This window comes from Rhinolophus hipposideros, assembly GCF_964194185.1.
Source record: "Rhinolophus hipposideros genome assembly, chromosome: 26".
In the NCBI taxonomy this organism is placed as follows: domain Eukaryota; kingdom Metazoa; phylum Chordata; class Mammalia; order Chiroptera; family Rhinolophidae; genus Rhinolophus; species Rhinolophus hipposideros.
This window is the reverse complement of record NC_138072.1, coordinates 24643593-24661356: the sequence shown is the minus strand read 5'-3', so window position 1 is coordinate 24661356 and position 17764 is coordinate 24643593. Positions and strand designations below refer to the sequence as shown.

Sequence of the window (17764 nt, the reverse complement as noted above, 5' to 3'; positions counted from 1 at the left end):
TTGTCAAGTTGACAGGTTTTCCTCCGAAATAAAGCAAATGCAGTCATTGCCTCTTCGGCCCAGATCACGGTTGGCAATGCCTGGCATCTCCTCACGTACTCAGCGCAGAGAATGATAAATGATAATGCTCTTAAAATGCCCATGCAGCTCCCACATAATGGTGCGGAAAGTGAGCGTCCAAAGCCAGTTCAAAGCAACAACAGCAGAAGGTTCCATTTACACAAATCTATTTGCATCTGAAAAAGCCAATGAGGATAAAGCCCAAACTGTTCATGCTGATTACCTCTTGGTACAACTGGGCTAATTTTATCCTTTTCTTTTTTCTTCTCTACCTTCTTTTCCTATAATAATCACATAATCCTTACACTCTGTTTAAAAATTCTAAACAGAAAAAGGACTATATTGTGAATCTGAGTATTTCCCCCCACAGTCAGGGGAACAGTGTTCTTATACCAGCAGAGTGGCTCTCCAAGGCTCAGACAATGTAGCCACTTTTCACTTCACCCGAGTCACCCAAGAGGCCCAGCTTTATCCTCCCTCTGGTTTGGCTTCTCTTCACCCAGAATTCCTTCCTTCGCCTCCTCGAGCCACTCCTGGCCATGTGACCTGCAGGGAGGCCCAGGACAGTGTGCGGCCTCCTGAGTAACTGGATGTGCAGTTTCCTACAAAGCACAGGACTTGGTCACCACGCGGGGACCACAGCACCTCTTCACTGTCCCTCATATTCTGGCTCAGGATGTGCTGGGGACAGCCCGCCGCTGCCAGCAGCTGTACGTGGCTCTTAGTGGCAGGGAGTGCGGACAGCGAGGCCCATCGCTGTGCCACAGTGGACCCAGGGAACCAAGCACCCGACAGCAGCCCCCCTACCTAAGGTGCGGCCCTCTGCACGGCCTGCGTCCCAGGTGGAGAGCTCAGGTAAGAGGGAAGCACGATGCCACTGGCTCAGGCCCCTCAGGAGACAGCAGGTGGCGAACAGCCCCCATTGCCGTCATGGCCGTGGCGGGAGAAGGAACACCAGCGCACCCCCACTGCACTTGCTGGGAGCCCCGCTCTCCACACGGCCGCGGCACTGAGGGCCACGGAGCGACCTGCCTGGACAGGGGAGGTGCTGCACGGCTGGCATGGCCACTCCCTGCATAAATCCTCTGCACAGGCCTCCGCTCGGTGACTGTCACAGGAACACACGCTGGCACGAAGAGCAGCCGAGTCTCGTCAACCGCCCTGAACCACATTAAGACTCTGTACCTAGGGCTTTCCCAGAGAGTGGGAGACCTTAATTCTTCTGCAAATGAGCTTCACACAGAACAATGAAGAATATACAAAGTAAAAGGCTAACTGGAAGTATCAAAAGAGTCCCTGAACACCTCCTTCCAAAGAGAAAAATGGAATGAAGGGAAAAGAGAGAAAGGGAAAGAAAAAGCTACCTGCCCAAACACACTGTGTGTGCCATGTGCCCAGGGCCTGTGTGCAAACCCGTGGTGCTCCTACAACTTGTGACGTCTTGCAGATAGGTGGCTGCAGGCAGGGGGCAAAGGCTGCTGTCTCCCCCCACCACTGGCCTTGGCTGCCTCTGCCTTCAGGCTTATGGCTCCATAGAGAGACCAGCGGGGCAGCAGCAGATGCTATGACAGCCAATTGCATTTTGAAGTCACACAGGCCCCCAGGGGGAGAGCTAAATATAGGAGGAAGCAGGCGCAGCTCACGCTGCAGGGAGACAGAGCAGGGAGACAGAGCGAAGGGCAGGGCTGGGCTGCACCCCTTCATGTCCCCGGGCTGCCTGTCCTGGCCCCCGACCCCATTAGCTGTCACTGCAGCACCGTCCAGGACGGAAGTGCACAACACTGAGGACGTGGCGACCTTGGGTTTGCCCTCCCACACCATCGTTCTGCAGGCGTTGCAAAAAAGTCTAAATTCACTGTCCGACTCACTCATGGATCCGGTGAGCCCAGTGCCCGACCTGTCAAACCACGTCCACGTCCACGTCCACGCACAGTTCACCCACAGGACGTCTGCTCTCAGGTCCTTCTTTGGAGCTCATTTGTTTGTTATTTCACATTCAAATCTCACAAGTTTTATGATGTCATTTCTAACACCCTGGAAAATCCTAAGTAGCGAATCAGAAAAAGTGGAGGAAATAAACCACTCAAGGGGAGGAAATAAACTACCAGGAAGTGACAGTTGAGAGTTCAAAAGAAAAACTACCAAAAGTGGTAAAGAGGACCAACAGAATCTAGCAACCTAAAATCATGTCATGTGACAGACTCTAATGACATTAATGGATCAAATGGTGGTGATCCCGGGTGCAGGACACAGCCCATTTTCATTCCACTTACCCTGAGGTATGTATGTAACATACTAAGATATGCCCGAGTATACAGGAGGTGCCGGCGGGTACATACATACATGGTAAATTTTATGTTCTGAGATTGTCAAGGGTAAATAACAAACTCTTCACTACACTAGCTAGCCAGAATGACTCACTGCCTGAGGATTTCAGGGCATAATAATTCTGAGAGACACTTTATTGCTAGCATGGACAGCCACAGCTTCAATAAAAACAAAAACATCTTAATTAGGAGGGCTATTTCTCCAAGATCTCCCTTTGCAAGAACAACTAACTTCCACCAAGAGACCATCCTTGAGCGTGTTTGACAATGTGCAGCCCTGTCTGCACAGCCCCGAGGGCCATGAGTCACCGCACGGCACAGACTCGAGAAGGACCAAGGTTCTTGGAGCTGCCTGACTGGAAGGCCGTAACTGACAACAGAAATGCCAGCACACCGGAAGCCGGGACTGAGCCTGGGAGCTGGGGGTCGCAACTGGGGAACCAAGACCTGGTGACGAAATCACTTCAGTCCCATTATGTCATCAGAAAGAGAACAGAAAGACAACTCAAACTATGTGCCCAGTAGTTTGCTATGACGCCTATCTAACCCCATAATCAGCCCACTGATTTATGGGATTTCATATTCCTATGATTATGGAGGACTGCTTACATCCGAATTGATGCAATTTATTTGGCAAACAAATGCTTTTAAGCCTGTAGTCCATGGGACGGAGGTGGAGGGAATGACCTCTTGAGGTCCGAATTACACCGCAACCCACCCCCAAAAAGGAACAGCTGGAATCAAAGATTACACACTAGCATTCTGAAGATAGAACCAGGACTAAATAAATCCAAAGTACAGTCGGCTCGCAATTATCCACAGTGCCTGCGTAGTTTCTTCGCGGGAGGACAGAGGATGAGAAGCACTGAGACGGCCATGGCTCACATCGGCCTCCTCATGTGCTCCAAGAGGAATGGGGTGACACCTGGGAATGGGGTGTGGGGCACAGGTGAGACTGAGGACAGAAACATATAGCCCTGCAAAGTCTGCTGTCCCTTAGGGGCAAAGGAGGCAAGGTCACCCCACACCAGCAGGGAAAGCCACCCTGGGTGTCTGATGTGTGTGTGGGACCTGTTTCTTTGTAGGTCTCTCAAATGGAGCAAATTCTCAGGTCCCCGGAATAATTAAGGACACTTATTTAAAAGATTTAAATTACATTTGGAGGATGTAAGTACATGACTTCTGAAGAATGCATCCTTCAAGCCTGAAGATCTGAACAAAAGTAAACATAATTTATCTTACACATGATTAAAGAATATCCTAACTTACACCACCGAAGACTTCTCTGTCTTACCCTTTTAGCCCACTCGTGGAACTAGAAGGAAACTCAATGTGTCTATCATGCGAATTCATAATTCTCTCAACAAAGATTCATTTAACGTTTCCAACGCACACAACGCAGGAGGAGCGGTGAAGACATACACTTGAAAAGATGAAGCAAAGGTGTGGGGACAAGAGCAGAAAGGAGGAAAAACCCCACTGACTTGTCCATTGACCTATCCACTACAAACAGCGGAAGAGATAATTCAGAGGAACTAGAGGGACAGAGTTCACCGGGAGGACGCCTGCAAAGGGGTAAACGTCCATCAAGTCTGACACTCGTGAGGCTCTCACACGGGCAGAAAGAAGGGAAGGAGGCATGTGCACGCTGGGAATGAGGACCGAGCAAAGGCGGGGCCCCGGGCCTTTCTGGAGCCGCGGTCCGCCCGGAGCCGGGTCCGCTGGAGCGGGGTCCACCGCACACAACCAGCCGCAGCACCTGCAGGCGTCAGCACGCAGCACGTGACAAGGGGCCCGGAGACACGCCCCCCGGGACCCACGCACGCACGCAGGCCCCCCCCGGGCACGCCCCCAGGACGCACGCACGCACGCACGCAGGCAGCACGCAGCGGCTCGCCCTCACCTTTGCCGTAGAAGAACTTGCGGTAATAGTAGGCGCCCAGGTCGATGTGCTCGATGATGTAGCGCTTCACCTTCTCCCGGTGAATGGGCTGGTTCTCCCGGGGCACTTCCAGCACCGACACGCCGGCGTTGGTGCAGTGGGAGCTGAGCGACGACTCGAAGGAGCAGCTCTCCCCGGAGCTGAAGGACGACGAGTTGGCCCTGGAGAGCGCGATGCGCCTGTCGCCTTCCCCGCCGGTCTCGTTTCGAAAGTAAGGGCAGCTGAGGACCAGGTCGTTGCTCTTGCCGTCGCCCTCGTCGGCGTCCAGGTTCTCCTTGGAGTTGAGGTCCTCCTTGCTCCCCAGGGGGGACTCGCAGCTGCCGGGCTGGCCCGCGGGCCCCTGAGTCTGGGAGGCTGCGGAGGCCCCGGTCGTCATGTTCTTCCTCTTCCCCACGTTGGCCCTCGTCGCCATGGCCTCATTGATGTTAAACAAAATGCTCTGGACGTCATAATGTGCGAAACAGCGCTGACAGCTCCACGGGCGAATGCCGCGCGCCAGACGACCGTCTTCCAGGTCAGACGTGAACTTGAAAGTCTCGTGTTCACTTTTAACAGTGCGCAGCTTCCGGAAGAGCGACGTCTCCACGGACTCCGACTTGAGCCTGCGTTTGTAGGGCTTGTCCCGGTCTCTGCCGGCCAGCAGGGCGCTGTCCGCGTAGTCCAGGCCTGAGATGCGGACGAACTCGCCTCGCGAGATCTGCGCGGCCGCGTGCAGGCTGGGCGAGACGGCAGCGTCGCAGGGGAAGAACTCCGGGAAGCCAAACGGGGCCATCGCTTTGTGGTCGTAATTCTCTACTCGGTACCCTCTGAGCATGGCAAAAAAGCTGTCACCGGAGAGGCCCTGCCGGTCAATGGAAGATGTGCTCCCGTACTCCCGGTGGAGCGCGGCCCCGGTGTTGGGGTTCACTGCGTTCTGGTCTAAGACGTCTTCAGCGTCGATGTCGCTGATGGTGACGTCACTATTGCTCCGCTGTCTTATGGGGTGAAGGCCTCTTTGAGGCGAGTGGACAAACATGTCCCCGATTGTGTACTTCGCATCCACAAAATCTAGACCGAGCTGCTCCTCCGCCTGCCCATGGCTCTGGTCGGTCTGTCCATTGTGCATCACAGAGGCCACACTTTCATACGTGGTCTGAGCCCGGCTTTCCCACAGGGTCTTGCAGGCCAGCTCCTTGGAGCAGTCCTTTTTCGGAGGCCACTCAGACACTCTTGCTCTCACACCCATCTTGGGCACAGCAGGGGTACCATTAGCTGGGCCACCACTCTCACTGGGATTTGAGGCATTTAAAGAAGTGGTGGGTCCCATGTTGCCATTAATGGCTTTAAATTTTCGAGCAAAATAATCATCAGACTGCATGATTCTGGGAGGACCCTGCGACTTGGACGAGGCTCTGCCAAGCTTGTGCTTCTCTTCCTGTGACGGCCTCAGGTCACTCATGTCCACGCGGCAAGAAGCTCCAAGTGTCACCAGAAAGGCTGATGCAGGATATTAAATGCGATATAAAGGCTTCACCTATAGTTGTACTTTCTCGTTAACCAAAAGCACACAACATCCTCAGAGCATGCTTTCTCCAAAGCCAACCTGCTTCTCAGTGGTAATAATCCTGTACACTTCTGTCCTTTTCAAAAGCATTCCTTAAGACATCTGGCCTTGAGTACTTCCTCCACCTGAATTTAAAAAACAGAAAATAGCCATTAATAAATAATATACCTCAAGTTCAATACCTTCTAATATGGTTTGTTACCTGTCATTCTCTCCCCCTTCTGCCCATCCCCTTCCCCGCCCCCCAAATGTCATAAAGGTTCGTGTCTGCACCACTGTTCATACTGCTCCTTCTCTCTGGAACAGTCTCCTTACTGCTCTACTTGGCTAGCTGGAGTTCACACCACAGCCAGTGGGACCCTCTGCAGGAACCTCTGCCAGGACATCTGCACCCTCGGCCCACATCTGAGCAGAGCGCTTCCTCTGCGTTCCTGCAGCCCCTGTAGCTACCCCATCTCAGCAGCTTTCCGTGTACTCTGAATTGCTGGTTTACCCATCCGTCTCCTCCACTAGCTGACTTCAAGCTCCTCTCAGCCAAGAACTGTGCCTTTTACCTGTCATCCACTAACGTAACCTGGCTTAAACTAGGTAATCAGCAACATTTCAATTAGTTATAAAAGTAACATAAAGCACATGTAACTGCTTGAGTATTATTATACTTTCTTTTAAAATAAACTCAAAATGTCCAACAACAAAAGGGTAAATGCCAGGAGTTAACACATGCGATTTTAAATATTCTCTTGCAATCAAATAGGACCTCACAGAGATGCCCCTGAAAGTGGAAGGGGTCCTCAAGAATCTGATGTCTGACTGAGCATAACTTCCGAGCTCACTATGCCTCTAGCAACTTGACAAATGTACAGGGTCAAATGAAAGCATAGAGATAAAACACCACGATTTACCTTTGTGGTCGGTAGAAATTTGACTTCATCAACTCTGACTACAAATAAGTAATCAATTTATTCTACCTTTAATGAAACAATATTTTCCAGGTAGTATGTATTTTCCCAACTCATAGAAGTCTGGGAATCTTACTTGTTGGTATAAGAAGGAAACAACTACTTGTGAAAATAATAATGGTAATAAAGATATAATATAGCTGATTTCCCTCAGCCTTCACCAAAGCATGAAAATCAGTACAATTTAGTTAGAAGATGTTAAAATTCTGACTCTCTGAGCAGTACAGGAACTATTAAAGGCTCTGGGATAAACATGGGGTGGTCTCTTGGTAGAGCAGGTATTTTCTTATGGCGGCCTTCTTCCCCCATGGGCATAAAGTCAGTCTGGGCATGACAACACGCTGTCTGTTCCCAGGGCAGCTGCATAGTTGAGGAAATATAACGACTTTTGAGGGTGTGGCAAGCAAAGAAGGGATGAGTGATCAGATGCTTCCATGCACAGGACAGACCAGTGTCTGCCCGTGGTTCTCAGAGAGGAGAGATGGCTGCTTCTCATCTGTTTCCCTTAGAATTACTGTGTTGAAAAGGATCACAGATGATTCTGAATTATAATTATCTCCTATACAATTTAGGCTATTACCAAATCCTTTCCTGGGAACTGAAAAAGTGACTTCTGAGATATGAAAGAAAACAACTTTTTGCCCACCACCCTGCTGAAATGCTACGAGACTTACTGCTCTAGGCTCTTGCACGAGCTGGATATTCCACGGGTAACTGCGCACAGAACACTCACCTAAACTTGAAAGCTTAAGAATTATTTCTAATGGGTAGGCACAGCTCTATGAATTCGGAACAGGCATTAGCAGGACACTCATTTTTAGTTATACACTATTCATTTGTAAGTATCCTGTTACAGGAGGAAGGACCGTGTCTTGCCCTGTACCCAGTTCCAAACTACTGTGTAGTTTCTAGAAATGTAATCAGGAAGCAAATACCACCTTAAGAAATTAGAAAAGGAACAACAAAATGTACCAAAAGAAACCAGGAGAGAAGGAATGAATAAAGATGAAAACTGAAATTAATGGGGAGTAGATGGAATGGAATGGGGAGTAGAAAGGACTGACAAATGCAAAAGGCAGTGCTTTTAAGATGGGGGGGGATGAGGGAGAAGGTGAAGGGATTATAAAGCATAATCAGTAACCACAAGATTGCCACGGGGATACAAAAGACAGTTTAGGGAATAATCAATAATGTAAAGATTTTGTAGGGTATCTGATGGACCCTTGTCTTATTAGGGAGACCACTTCAGGGACAGTGTAGATGCTTGATCACTGCACTGTACACCTGAAGCTAAGCTGAATAATAATGAATGTCAACTATAATTATATATATGTGTATATATATATATATATATATATATACATATATATATACATACATATACATATATATGTGTATATGTATATTCACAAGAAGTGGAGTACAGCATAAGGAATAGAAACAGTGGAAATGTAACAGCTGTATGTGATGTCAGAGGGGCAGTAGATTGGGGAAGGGGGTTATCACTTTGTGAGGGGTATAAATGTCTAACTATTACATTGTTTTGTACACCTGAAATTTTTTAAAAAGTGAGAAAATAGATATACTCCTTCCCAAGTCTGAAGAAAGAAAAGAAAGACTAATATCATACAAGTTTAAAAGTGAGACAGGAGACACGATTACATATACAGAAGAGATTAAAATACATACAGTTGACTCCCGAACAAAGAAAAGGTTTGGAGTCGCCCCCCCCCCCACACACACAGAGGAAAATCCATATGTAACTTGACTCCCCCCAAACTTAAGCTGTCCCTTGGTATCTGACATCCATGGGGAATGGTTCTAGGGCCCCCTGTGGATACCAAACCCAGTAATGCTCAGTCCCCGATATAAAATGCACAGATCAATGCATGCAGTCGGCCCTCCATATCCAGACTCCCAACCGCAGATCAAAAGAGTACAGGCATGTACTGAAAAGAAAATCCACGTGTAAGTGGACCTGCACAGTTCAAACCCATGTTGTTCACGGGTCAGCTTATAAGCATAAAAGAAGTATACTACAAGCAACTCTATGGCAACAAATCCCTTGGCATTTCTAACTTTATCACTGTTTAACAGACATTATTAAAAGTACAAAATATTTATTCCACAGATCTCTTAAGAAATGGAAGACACTAACCTGTTGTCAAAAAATAAGGATTATTTTAACACATAAACAAGAGGAACAATTGAAAACACAGAGGAAACTAATGATTTTCTGGCAAAACACTAATGTCCACAACTGAGGCAAGAATGGAAAATTTAAATACACTGATTACCACTGAAAAGAGTAGACGTATAACCAATCCCTAACTAAAAAACAAGCAACGTGTACACGAAATGCCAAGAACTATCTTAGCCATGACTTTGTAACTCCTTTTTCCTCCTATTTAAGAGACCAAATACTATCTAAACATTTTTGGATGTACCCCATCTTCCTTCCTTTTCTGTGTCATGGCACACACCAATAGTCACACGGTATATGCCAGTCAAAGCAGACAGGTCGGGCACAGTTCAGTCACAGTGAAGACTCTGGACACGCATGACTCAACCCCGCCACTGTCACAGCCAAGCAAACCAGCACCACCCCACACTACACGCCATGGGAAAGCTCTGGGTTTAAGCCACCTCCCAGTAGATGTGTAAAACACAGAAACCTTAAAACTAGGACCAGCAAGGACAACACATACACTTAATAATTAATTCTGGAAAAACTAACCATAAAGTTATCAGAGGTCACTGGGCTCAGACTCATATCTGAAAACCTATCTCTGAGCTCTCACATCCCTTGGTGTTTCTAACTTTATCACTGTTTAACAGACATTATTAAAAGTACAAAATATTTCTTCTACAGATCTCTTAAGAAATGGAAGACACCAATATGTTGTCAAAAAATAACGATGATTATCTTAACACATAAACAAGAGAAACAATTAAAAAACAAATGAATTTGTACTGAATTTTATTGTTAGGCATGCCAAAAAGCACAAAAACCTATAGCACACAAAACTCTTTCCCAAATAAATCTGGGAATTCTTTGTTATGACTTTAATTTCTGTGTATCAGATAAGAACATTAGCTCCAGTGGACAGCTACTGATTTTCCCTAAGATCTAGTCCCTCTTCTTTTGGTAATTGTATCCTGACTTCCTCTGGGGAACCACACCTCTAAAGCCATTTCATTTGTGAGGGCTAACTCCACCCCTAACATGTGACTCCATTTGACCAATGCAAGACCTGCCTCTCCCGGCCACCGTGATTGGTGCAGCAAGAGCCAGGCCGGGTCAATGATAGCCCTCTAGGAAGGGTTATCCCAACACTGGGGCTCCATCCTTGGCAGTGCTCCAGTGGCAGAATGTAAACATGGAGCTGCTGGGGTCACCTCGCCGAGGTGACTGAGAATGGGGACAACAGCATGGAAGCAGAGCCAGGTGAGGGAAAGAAGAATTCCTAAGGGCAGAGCTCTTGACTCCAAGTGGGCTGGAACCAGTTCTACCCACGGAATTTTTCAGTTACTTGAGCCACTGATGACCTGTTTGGATGTATTCAGTTTGAATTAGATTTCTGTGTAGTCCAGACCAATTAAAAACATTCAAAGAGACCCAAGACAGTGACTTCAGTGGCCGTCACTGCACTGGACTGTGTGGCACAGACTGCCTGGCCTGAGAATGAATGGATGGAAAATTATAGTTCTGGCATGTGAATCCAGTTTCAAATCCAGAGCCTCCTGGCCAAGACACCTGCTCTAACACTATAATTATCCATCCTTTGACACATTTTGTGTGTGCCACTAACAATTCAAAGTGTTCAAAGCCAAAAAATCCTTGACATGGTTAGCTGACTAATACACTTAAAATTGCAAGAGAACTGCAGCTGATCCCTCTCTGTGGCCTTATGCCGTGGCCACGTTTTCCAGCTTGCTGTAGCTCCCCACTGTGAATCTCTCTAATGACAATTGTGGATGGCACTTTCCTTTGAAAAGTATTCCTAAATATTACTAAATACGAAGCATTATAGACAGCGCCTTCCATTTAAAAATATTACTAAAATACTTATGTTTTTAATACTGTGATCAAAATAAAACACTTCAAAACAATTACAGCATTTGTTTTTAAATAAGATTAGAAATATTAACACACACAATTTTATAAGCACTATAGTACAGTGGAAAAGAATTAAAACCGATGTCTTTTAAAAGCATTTAAGAAGGAATGGTACAAGCTCTAACTAGGGAGAAATGCAGAAAGAAAAACAATGGAGGAATGAAACTCTGAAGCATGAGCTGGGATAATCTCTGGCATAATCCAGAGCTAGCCTGGAATAAGCCACACTAAAGGTCCATCCTAAACATGATGAGAAATAAGGCCAATCCTGCCTCTGTCCCCTTCCGGCTTGGGCAAAGCAGCTGACTGTTTGCAGAGCTGCCCTTTTCTTTAGGTGGCACCATGCCAGCTTCCTGGGGATGTGGATGGAAGCCCTCGTATGGCACCACCCTAAAACAGGATGGCAAGTGGAAACCACACAATCTCAGGGCCTGGTCAAAGGGCACCTGGGGGGCATGCCCCAGTTAGAGATGAAGCTACAGGAACCTAAGGGCCCCCCACATTTTTGTGACAAACAGCAGCGTGTCTGCTGCTGTTCTTCCTTTCTGTGATTTTACCTCATTTCATCATTCTAACAGATTATAAAAACAAAAACAACAACAACAAAAAGGCTATAATAGTTTTACACTGGCAAATGCAAAGTTCTAAAAAAACCAGCCGGTAATGTTCCTCAAACAGCAAAAGTGCTATTTATTTCATGAAATATTAAGAAGGCGTAAAATAATACAGACCCCCACGTGTGCATATAGGTACCCTCTTACCACTTGGTCCTCCACCTTAATTCTACTGAAGAGTATCCTAAACTTACTACTTGCCTAATAACTTCATGACTAAATGAACTCACACTGCTAACTTGGTGTGGTTTAAAAAATTAAACATCAAAGAAAATGGAAGAGTCATTTAATTCCTCCCTGAGGACTGTATAAAGAGAATAGACTACATTATGCTAAGTGAAATAAATCAGATAGGGAAATGCAAATACTGCACCATCTCACTTATATGAAGAATCTTTAAAGAAAATGAACTCAGAGAGAACAAACTGGTGGTTGACAGAGGCGGGGGTTGGTAGTGGCCAAGATGGGTGAAGGGAGTCAAAAGGTACAGACTTCCAGTTATAAAATAAATAATTCCTGGGCATGTAATGTACAGCACGGTGACTACAGTTTATAATACTCTATTGTATATTTGAAAGTTGCTAAGAGAGTAGATTTTAAAATTTCTCATCGCAAGGAAAAAAACTATGTGAGATGATAGATGTTAACTAGACCTATTGTGGTGATTTCACAACGTATACAAATATCAAATCATTATGCACCTGAAACTGATACAGTGTTATATGTCAATTAGACCTCAATAAAAAAGAAAGACAAAAGATTCAATTCACTAGGAAATTTTAAAAATAAACAAATAAAGAAGAGACTAGACTAATATCTCGTGGTGAGGCCTAACCAGCAGTGTGAACACCCTCCTTTCTAGTCAAATCCCCAAAAGTAGATACTGACCAGAGTTCATCTTCGAATGATTGTTCATTAAATCAGATTGCTAGCATGTTTCTACACTTTTCTTCCTTTAAGTTCATTTTTAATGGCAAGGACATTGTCCTCCCCACTCCATAGTTTCCAATTTTTCTTACATTTCATCAAATTCTAGGTTCTTGCTCTCCAGTAAGAAGTGAAAACTGTCACTAGCACTCTGTGGACACCTGAAAACAGTGTGTGAACCTGTGTGATCTCACTGTAGGCGGGGCTGACCGTGAGTGAGGAACGGCTGGGTAATGCAACCACTGGCAACTTGGAGAATTAAAGAATTCCAGGGCTTGGCAGAATAATCTGTTCTCATGCTAATAGTCTTGGTAATCATTTTTAAAGGATAGAACACAAATGGAGAAAACGTAATATTTAAGCATAATTGTCTTTCAATAGAATGTTTTTCAAAGTTTTCCATGAGACATCAGTGAGTCTTTAAGACAATATTATTATAGTTGTAACTGAGTCTGATCAGGATTGCAGCTGGAGCAAACGGATTGATAACCACAAAATGCACAAATTATGAACCTCATTCAAGGAAAAAAATGTTAAAATTACATAGCAGATTTATAATAAAAGTATAACTACCATAAAAATGCTTCTTTTTCATACTCACATTCCATTGACTCTAATACTTACACGTGTATAATTGGGCAGGGAATAAAGAGGATAAAATCATCCCACTTTTACTTGTGGCCAGGAAGGCGACGAAGGAGCTGCAGAGGGTTCGTGCTCAAACTCTGATCCCCTGAAATGCATTTACCATAAAAGTACTAAGTTCAGGTTCATTCAGCCCGATATTAAGTGAAGTCATGGCTAACTAGCTGTAAAACAATCCATCAACTCAAACTTGTATCGTAGCAGACTGCTGCAATCAAGGCTAGGAGACGATTTCATAAGTGGCTATTAAGTAATAATGGTTATAAATGGATATTATTATTTTCAATTTAATAATCATATTGTTGACTGCTAAGTTTTTGGTAGATTTGGACATGAAAATTAGTTCTTAGGCATTTATCTTGAATTAAATGTTGGGATGGTACCAAAGATAAATATTTTGGGGCATGAGAATATAGAGTAAAATTCTCCTTTTGGGGGTTTTATAACATAGGTGAAGGAGAATAAAATCTTTTATTGGTAGAATGTTCAGGTGTTAGACAATTTCTTGAAATATGACACCGTTCCATTCGGAGGAATTTCCCAAGTAGCCACAAAAGCTGATCCCCTGGGTATATTTAAGGATTTTTCATCAGAGTAAAGCAGGGACCCCAGTAAGAAATGCCTGAAGGATTTGTCGGCACTAGAATCCTCTGTTGTGACTCCACCTCCTACTGGATTCTCACGCATGCTGGTGGAGAGGCCAAATCAAAGATTTGTTAGGCGGCGTGCGAGCCTCTAAGTGAAGCCGCCGTAAGCTCCACCAGCAGGGTCCTGGCCCATTCTGCTCATGGCGTATACCCTCAGCCCCCACAGTCGTGCCTGGCACTTAGCTGGCTACTCATGATTAACTTACATCCAGACATCTAACTTGAAATGGCTGTGAACCCACGAAGCCCAAAGCACTGACTGACTGAGCCCACATAGGATCGTGACACAGCAGGGAACACGGGACTCTTGGTTCTCTTTTTGGTTTCCTTGCCGGCTCCTCCTCTGGTCGTGTTCAAATGCTGACGCTCCTCAGGGCTTATTCCAGGCTGCTCTCTCCTTTAATTCTGCACAGGTCTAGTAGTGTCCTGTGCTGTCTCCATGCTGATGACTCTGCCATCTTCCCACGAGCCCGGAGGTGCCTCATACCAGCACAACCAGGCTGCGCTATGATGGCTTCCGTCGTCCTGCGCACCCCTCACCTGCTCCTCCTCCCCCAGCTCAGACGCGGGACCACCATCTGCCTGCAGGCTCATGCTGACTTCCCCCCACAGACCACATGCAATCCGAGGCCTGGCAACTTGACCTTCAGAATGTTCTCAAATGCATGCAGACCTGGCTGTATCTCAACTGCCAGCACCACCATAGCTAGAAGCACCATCTTATTTTTCCTAAATTTTCACAAAACCCCTCAGTAGTTCCCCATTTCCCTCAGAATAAAGCCTGGCTGCTCTACGGTAGCACAGGACTCTCATGATTTGCTCCACGAGTGGCTGCCCGGCCCCTTCTGTAGGTGCTGGAGCTCCACACCAGGTCCGCAGGCTGCCCTTCCACTTCTTACGCAAGGGGCTCTGCCCAGGGTGCTTGCCCCGCCCGGAGACTCTTCAAGACCCGTTTCCCCGACCTTGCGAACAGTTGTGATCAGACAGACCTCAGCTCATACACTGGGTTCTCCAGGAGCCTTCTCAAATCTTAATGTTGGTTCTGTGAGCTTAATTTGGGTCCCCATAGCAGGCCACCCCTTTTTCACAACGTGTGTTACAGCACAGTTTCCTACCGGCCTACTTACCTGCCACGACCCTCCTTGAAACCCTGAGTCTGTGACGGCACAGGCCGTCTTTGCACCGGGGCACTCGGTGGAGAGCCACCTCTGCCACGTGCGAGGGGAGGCTGCGACTAAGTTACCGCTCCCTTCTGCCGCGGTTCCTACCTGTAACATCGAAACTGCTACAGTGGTTTCAAAGGATGTTCATCTCCACATCTCCTACATCTAAAGCTCTAAAAATATGAGCTGAAAATTTTGATTTATGACTTTATGAAATCACTTACAGATGAATGTTTATTCATAAACTAATTGACTTAGAGCAATTTGAATAAGATACGTAATAACTAACTCCAAGGAGCACAGTCACATTTACAAAATGTAATGTCGTTACCGGCTAACAGATCTGCAGAATAACAGGAACACAGCGCATGTCAGTAACCCATTCACAGCAGTTTACCTGATACCGCCAGAGGCAAACCGAGGCTTTTAGGAGGAGAGGAAAATGCCCAAAGCAATCAGCAGTCAGGGTCTCCTCGCTTCCCAACTACAACTTCTATTTTAAATTATTTTAGGGACTTCATTGTATTATAATGAGATTATTCTGGAGTTTTTAACTTTCTATGTGTCAATACAAAATAGGAACCAATTCCTGGTAGTAAGTTGCTTTCACTTCCCCATCCAACCATCCATCTACATGCCAAAAGTAGAATAAACAGCACCATTTTGCCATTTTGTTAAATGGAATGTTTTAATCATGGAATTTTTTTCAAGGAGACAGAAGAACAGCTGCAGGTATTGACTGTTGCCATTAAATCTTTTAAACCAGAAAGATAAAAAGAGATAGCTCCGCAAGTCCTTCCCTCAGGAGGTTATTAGCTATTGCATTTTTCACCGTGTGGCCCCTGAATTACAGATGACACAGCAGGACATCTGACGTGCCAATTAATAATTTACGCTGAGGCATTTGTGTCTTAGGAAAACACAGCAAAAGAAGAACAATTTCTAGCTAGTGCCCACCGATTTGGACTGCACTTGTTTTACTTCATTTAAAAAATGACAGAAAAAGAATCCATTCTGTTCTTTAAATGAAGGTTTGGTGACACTGGGTGAGAAAGAAGGAAACCTGAGCCTCTTATAATACCAACCAGGTAGGCTAGAGCCTTCCACACACACGATTAGGGACCCTCCTGTCACCAGAGGGAAGCACTCCTCGCACACACTTCTCACTCGCCTGCTCAGCCCTGAATCCACGGGGAAAGTACCCACAAATCAAAGGATCCGCTCGCGTTGCTCAACAAAACTACAATCATTCAAAATTCTGGCAACTGAACTAAACACAGCAGCTCCCCTCAATATGTTCTTTGGAGAAACACCACACGGAAAGAAAGCCGTCCCATCTAAAGACGCCTCCTTTCCACTGAGCGTACAGGGCATGAAAGAGCCCTGCCAGTCCATCCAACAGCCTAGCGTTTGATTTTTAAAAATCATAATTTTAGCAGCAAACATACAACAAAGTCCATTCATTAATCACACGCACGCAGAGCTACCTTCCCGTTGTTCGCATGTTTATTTGAAATACAGGATACTGAGTTTTGCTGAACAGCTTTATTATGTGGTACAAAGAAAGCTTTTCAAAGTGACTGCAGTGGATAAGTGCGTTCAGCTCTCCTGGGGCAGTACTGGATGCCGGCGGGCCTGGGGGGCATTAAAGATGAATGACAGAACTTCCTAATCCCCAAGAAGCTTAGCTGGGTAAGAGGGGCACGCGCATAACGAGTAACAGAGAGGTGAAGTCAAAAGAACAGGACGCCACTTCCGAGCAGCGCGTGACACAAGTGATCTGTGGGTGTGCACACACGTACACCCTCCATCGTGTGAGGGTCTGGGTGACGACACGCTCCTGTACGTAGACAGCACCTCCCGCTGACACCAATAATGACAGTTGTGCAAATCATCTGATCAATACTCCTACATCCAAAAATCTACTGAAGAAATAGGAGAAATGTATACAGACAGAAAGATATTCACTCCAGAACTACTGTGTTTCCCTGACAATAAGACCTAGCTGGACCATCAGCTCTAGTGCGTCTTTTGGAGCAAAAATTACTACAAGACCCGGTCTTATTTTATATTACGTTAGATAAGACCTGGTCTTATAATAAAAGACCGGTTCTTAGATTAATTTTTGCTCCAAAAGACGCACTAGAGCTGATGGTCCGGCGAGGTCTTATTTTGGGGGAAACACGGTACAAGAATGAAAACCGTGAAATTCCTACCAGCCGGGGCCAGCAGGGGTAAACAGAGCACCTCTGCTAAGTATGGTCCAAGGGGGTATTACACAGCCCGAACATTTCCTTGAAGAATATGCATGATGTTGGGGATTTATGATGCGTTATATGAAAGGAGCCAAGTGTAAAACTTTATGTTAAAAATCTACAGGCGTAATAATACTGTCAATACCCTCCCCCCCCCCATTATGGTAGAGGCGACCTGCTACAGATAGTCTCTGCATGCTTTGATGCCTTCTTTTTATTTTTCTGAAGGATCCGAATTACAAAACTATATATAAACATGTAAATCCAAACATTTATAAATACACTTTAAAGTCCATGAATAAAATATTTTGAAAAACAATCCTCCAAAAGCCGTTGCACGTTTAAATTATACAGAACAAGTTACTCTTATTTACGTAAAACGAGATGACCATTTTAAGGCCCTCTCTGTCCTCTTAAGTCCCACAGTGGAGATATCTGAACACAGAAGTGGATGTTAATGGCAGATGAGCAATCCCTAGTGCTGAGAAACTTAAAGAGCACACTTTTTACAGCAGGTATTCAGAGAAGTATTGCCCTTCCTGCCCACGCAGGAAATGACTTT

The 17764-nt window shown here is 45.7% G+C and overlaps 1 protein-coding gene across 6 annotated transcripts in view; it reads right to left on the bottom strand.

Moving 5' to 3' along the window:
* The window catches only part of SIPA1L2 (signal induced proliferation associated 1 like 2), a 206995-nt gene that overhangs the window by 103189 nt on the left and 86042 nt on the right, over positions 1–17764 (bottom strand). For 5 of the 6 annotated variants that reach the window (XM_081038988.1, XM_081038993.1, XM_081038990.1 and 2 more), the window contains one exon: positions 4291–5997. In XM_081038988.1, the coding sequence (XP_080895114.1) occupies positions 4291–5767 (1477 nt within the window). In that variant the 5' untranslated portion in view covers positions 5768–5997. Of the gene's footprint in view, positions 1–4290; positions 5998–13116; positions 13226–17764 lie in introns of all 6 variants that reach the window. The other variant, XM_081038989.1, reaches the window with a different exon arrangement.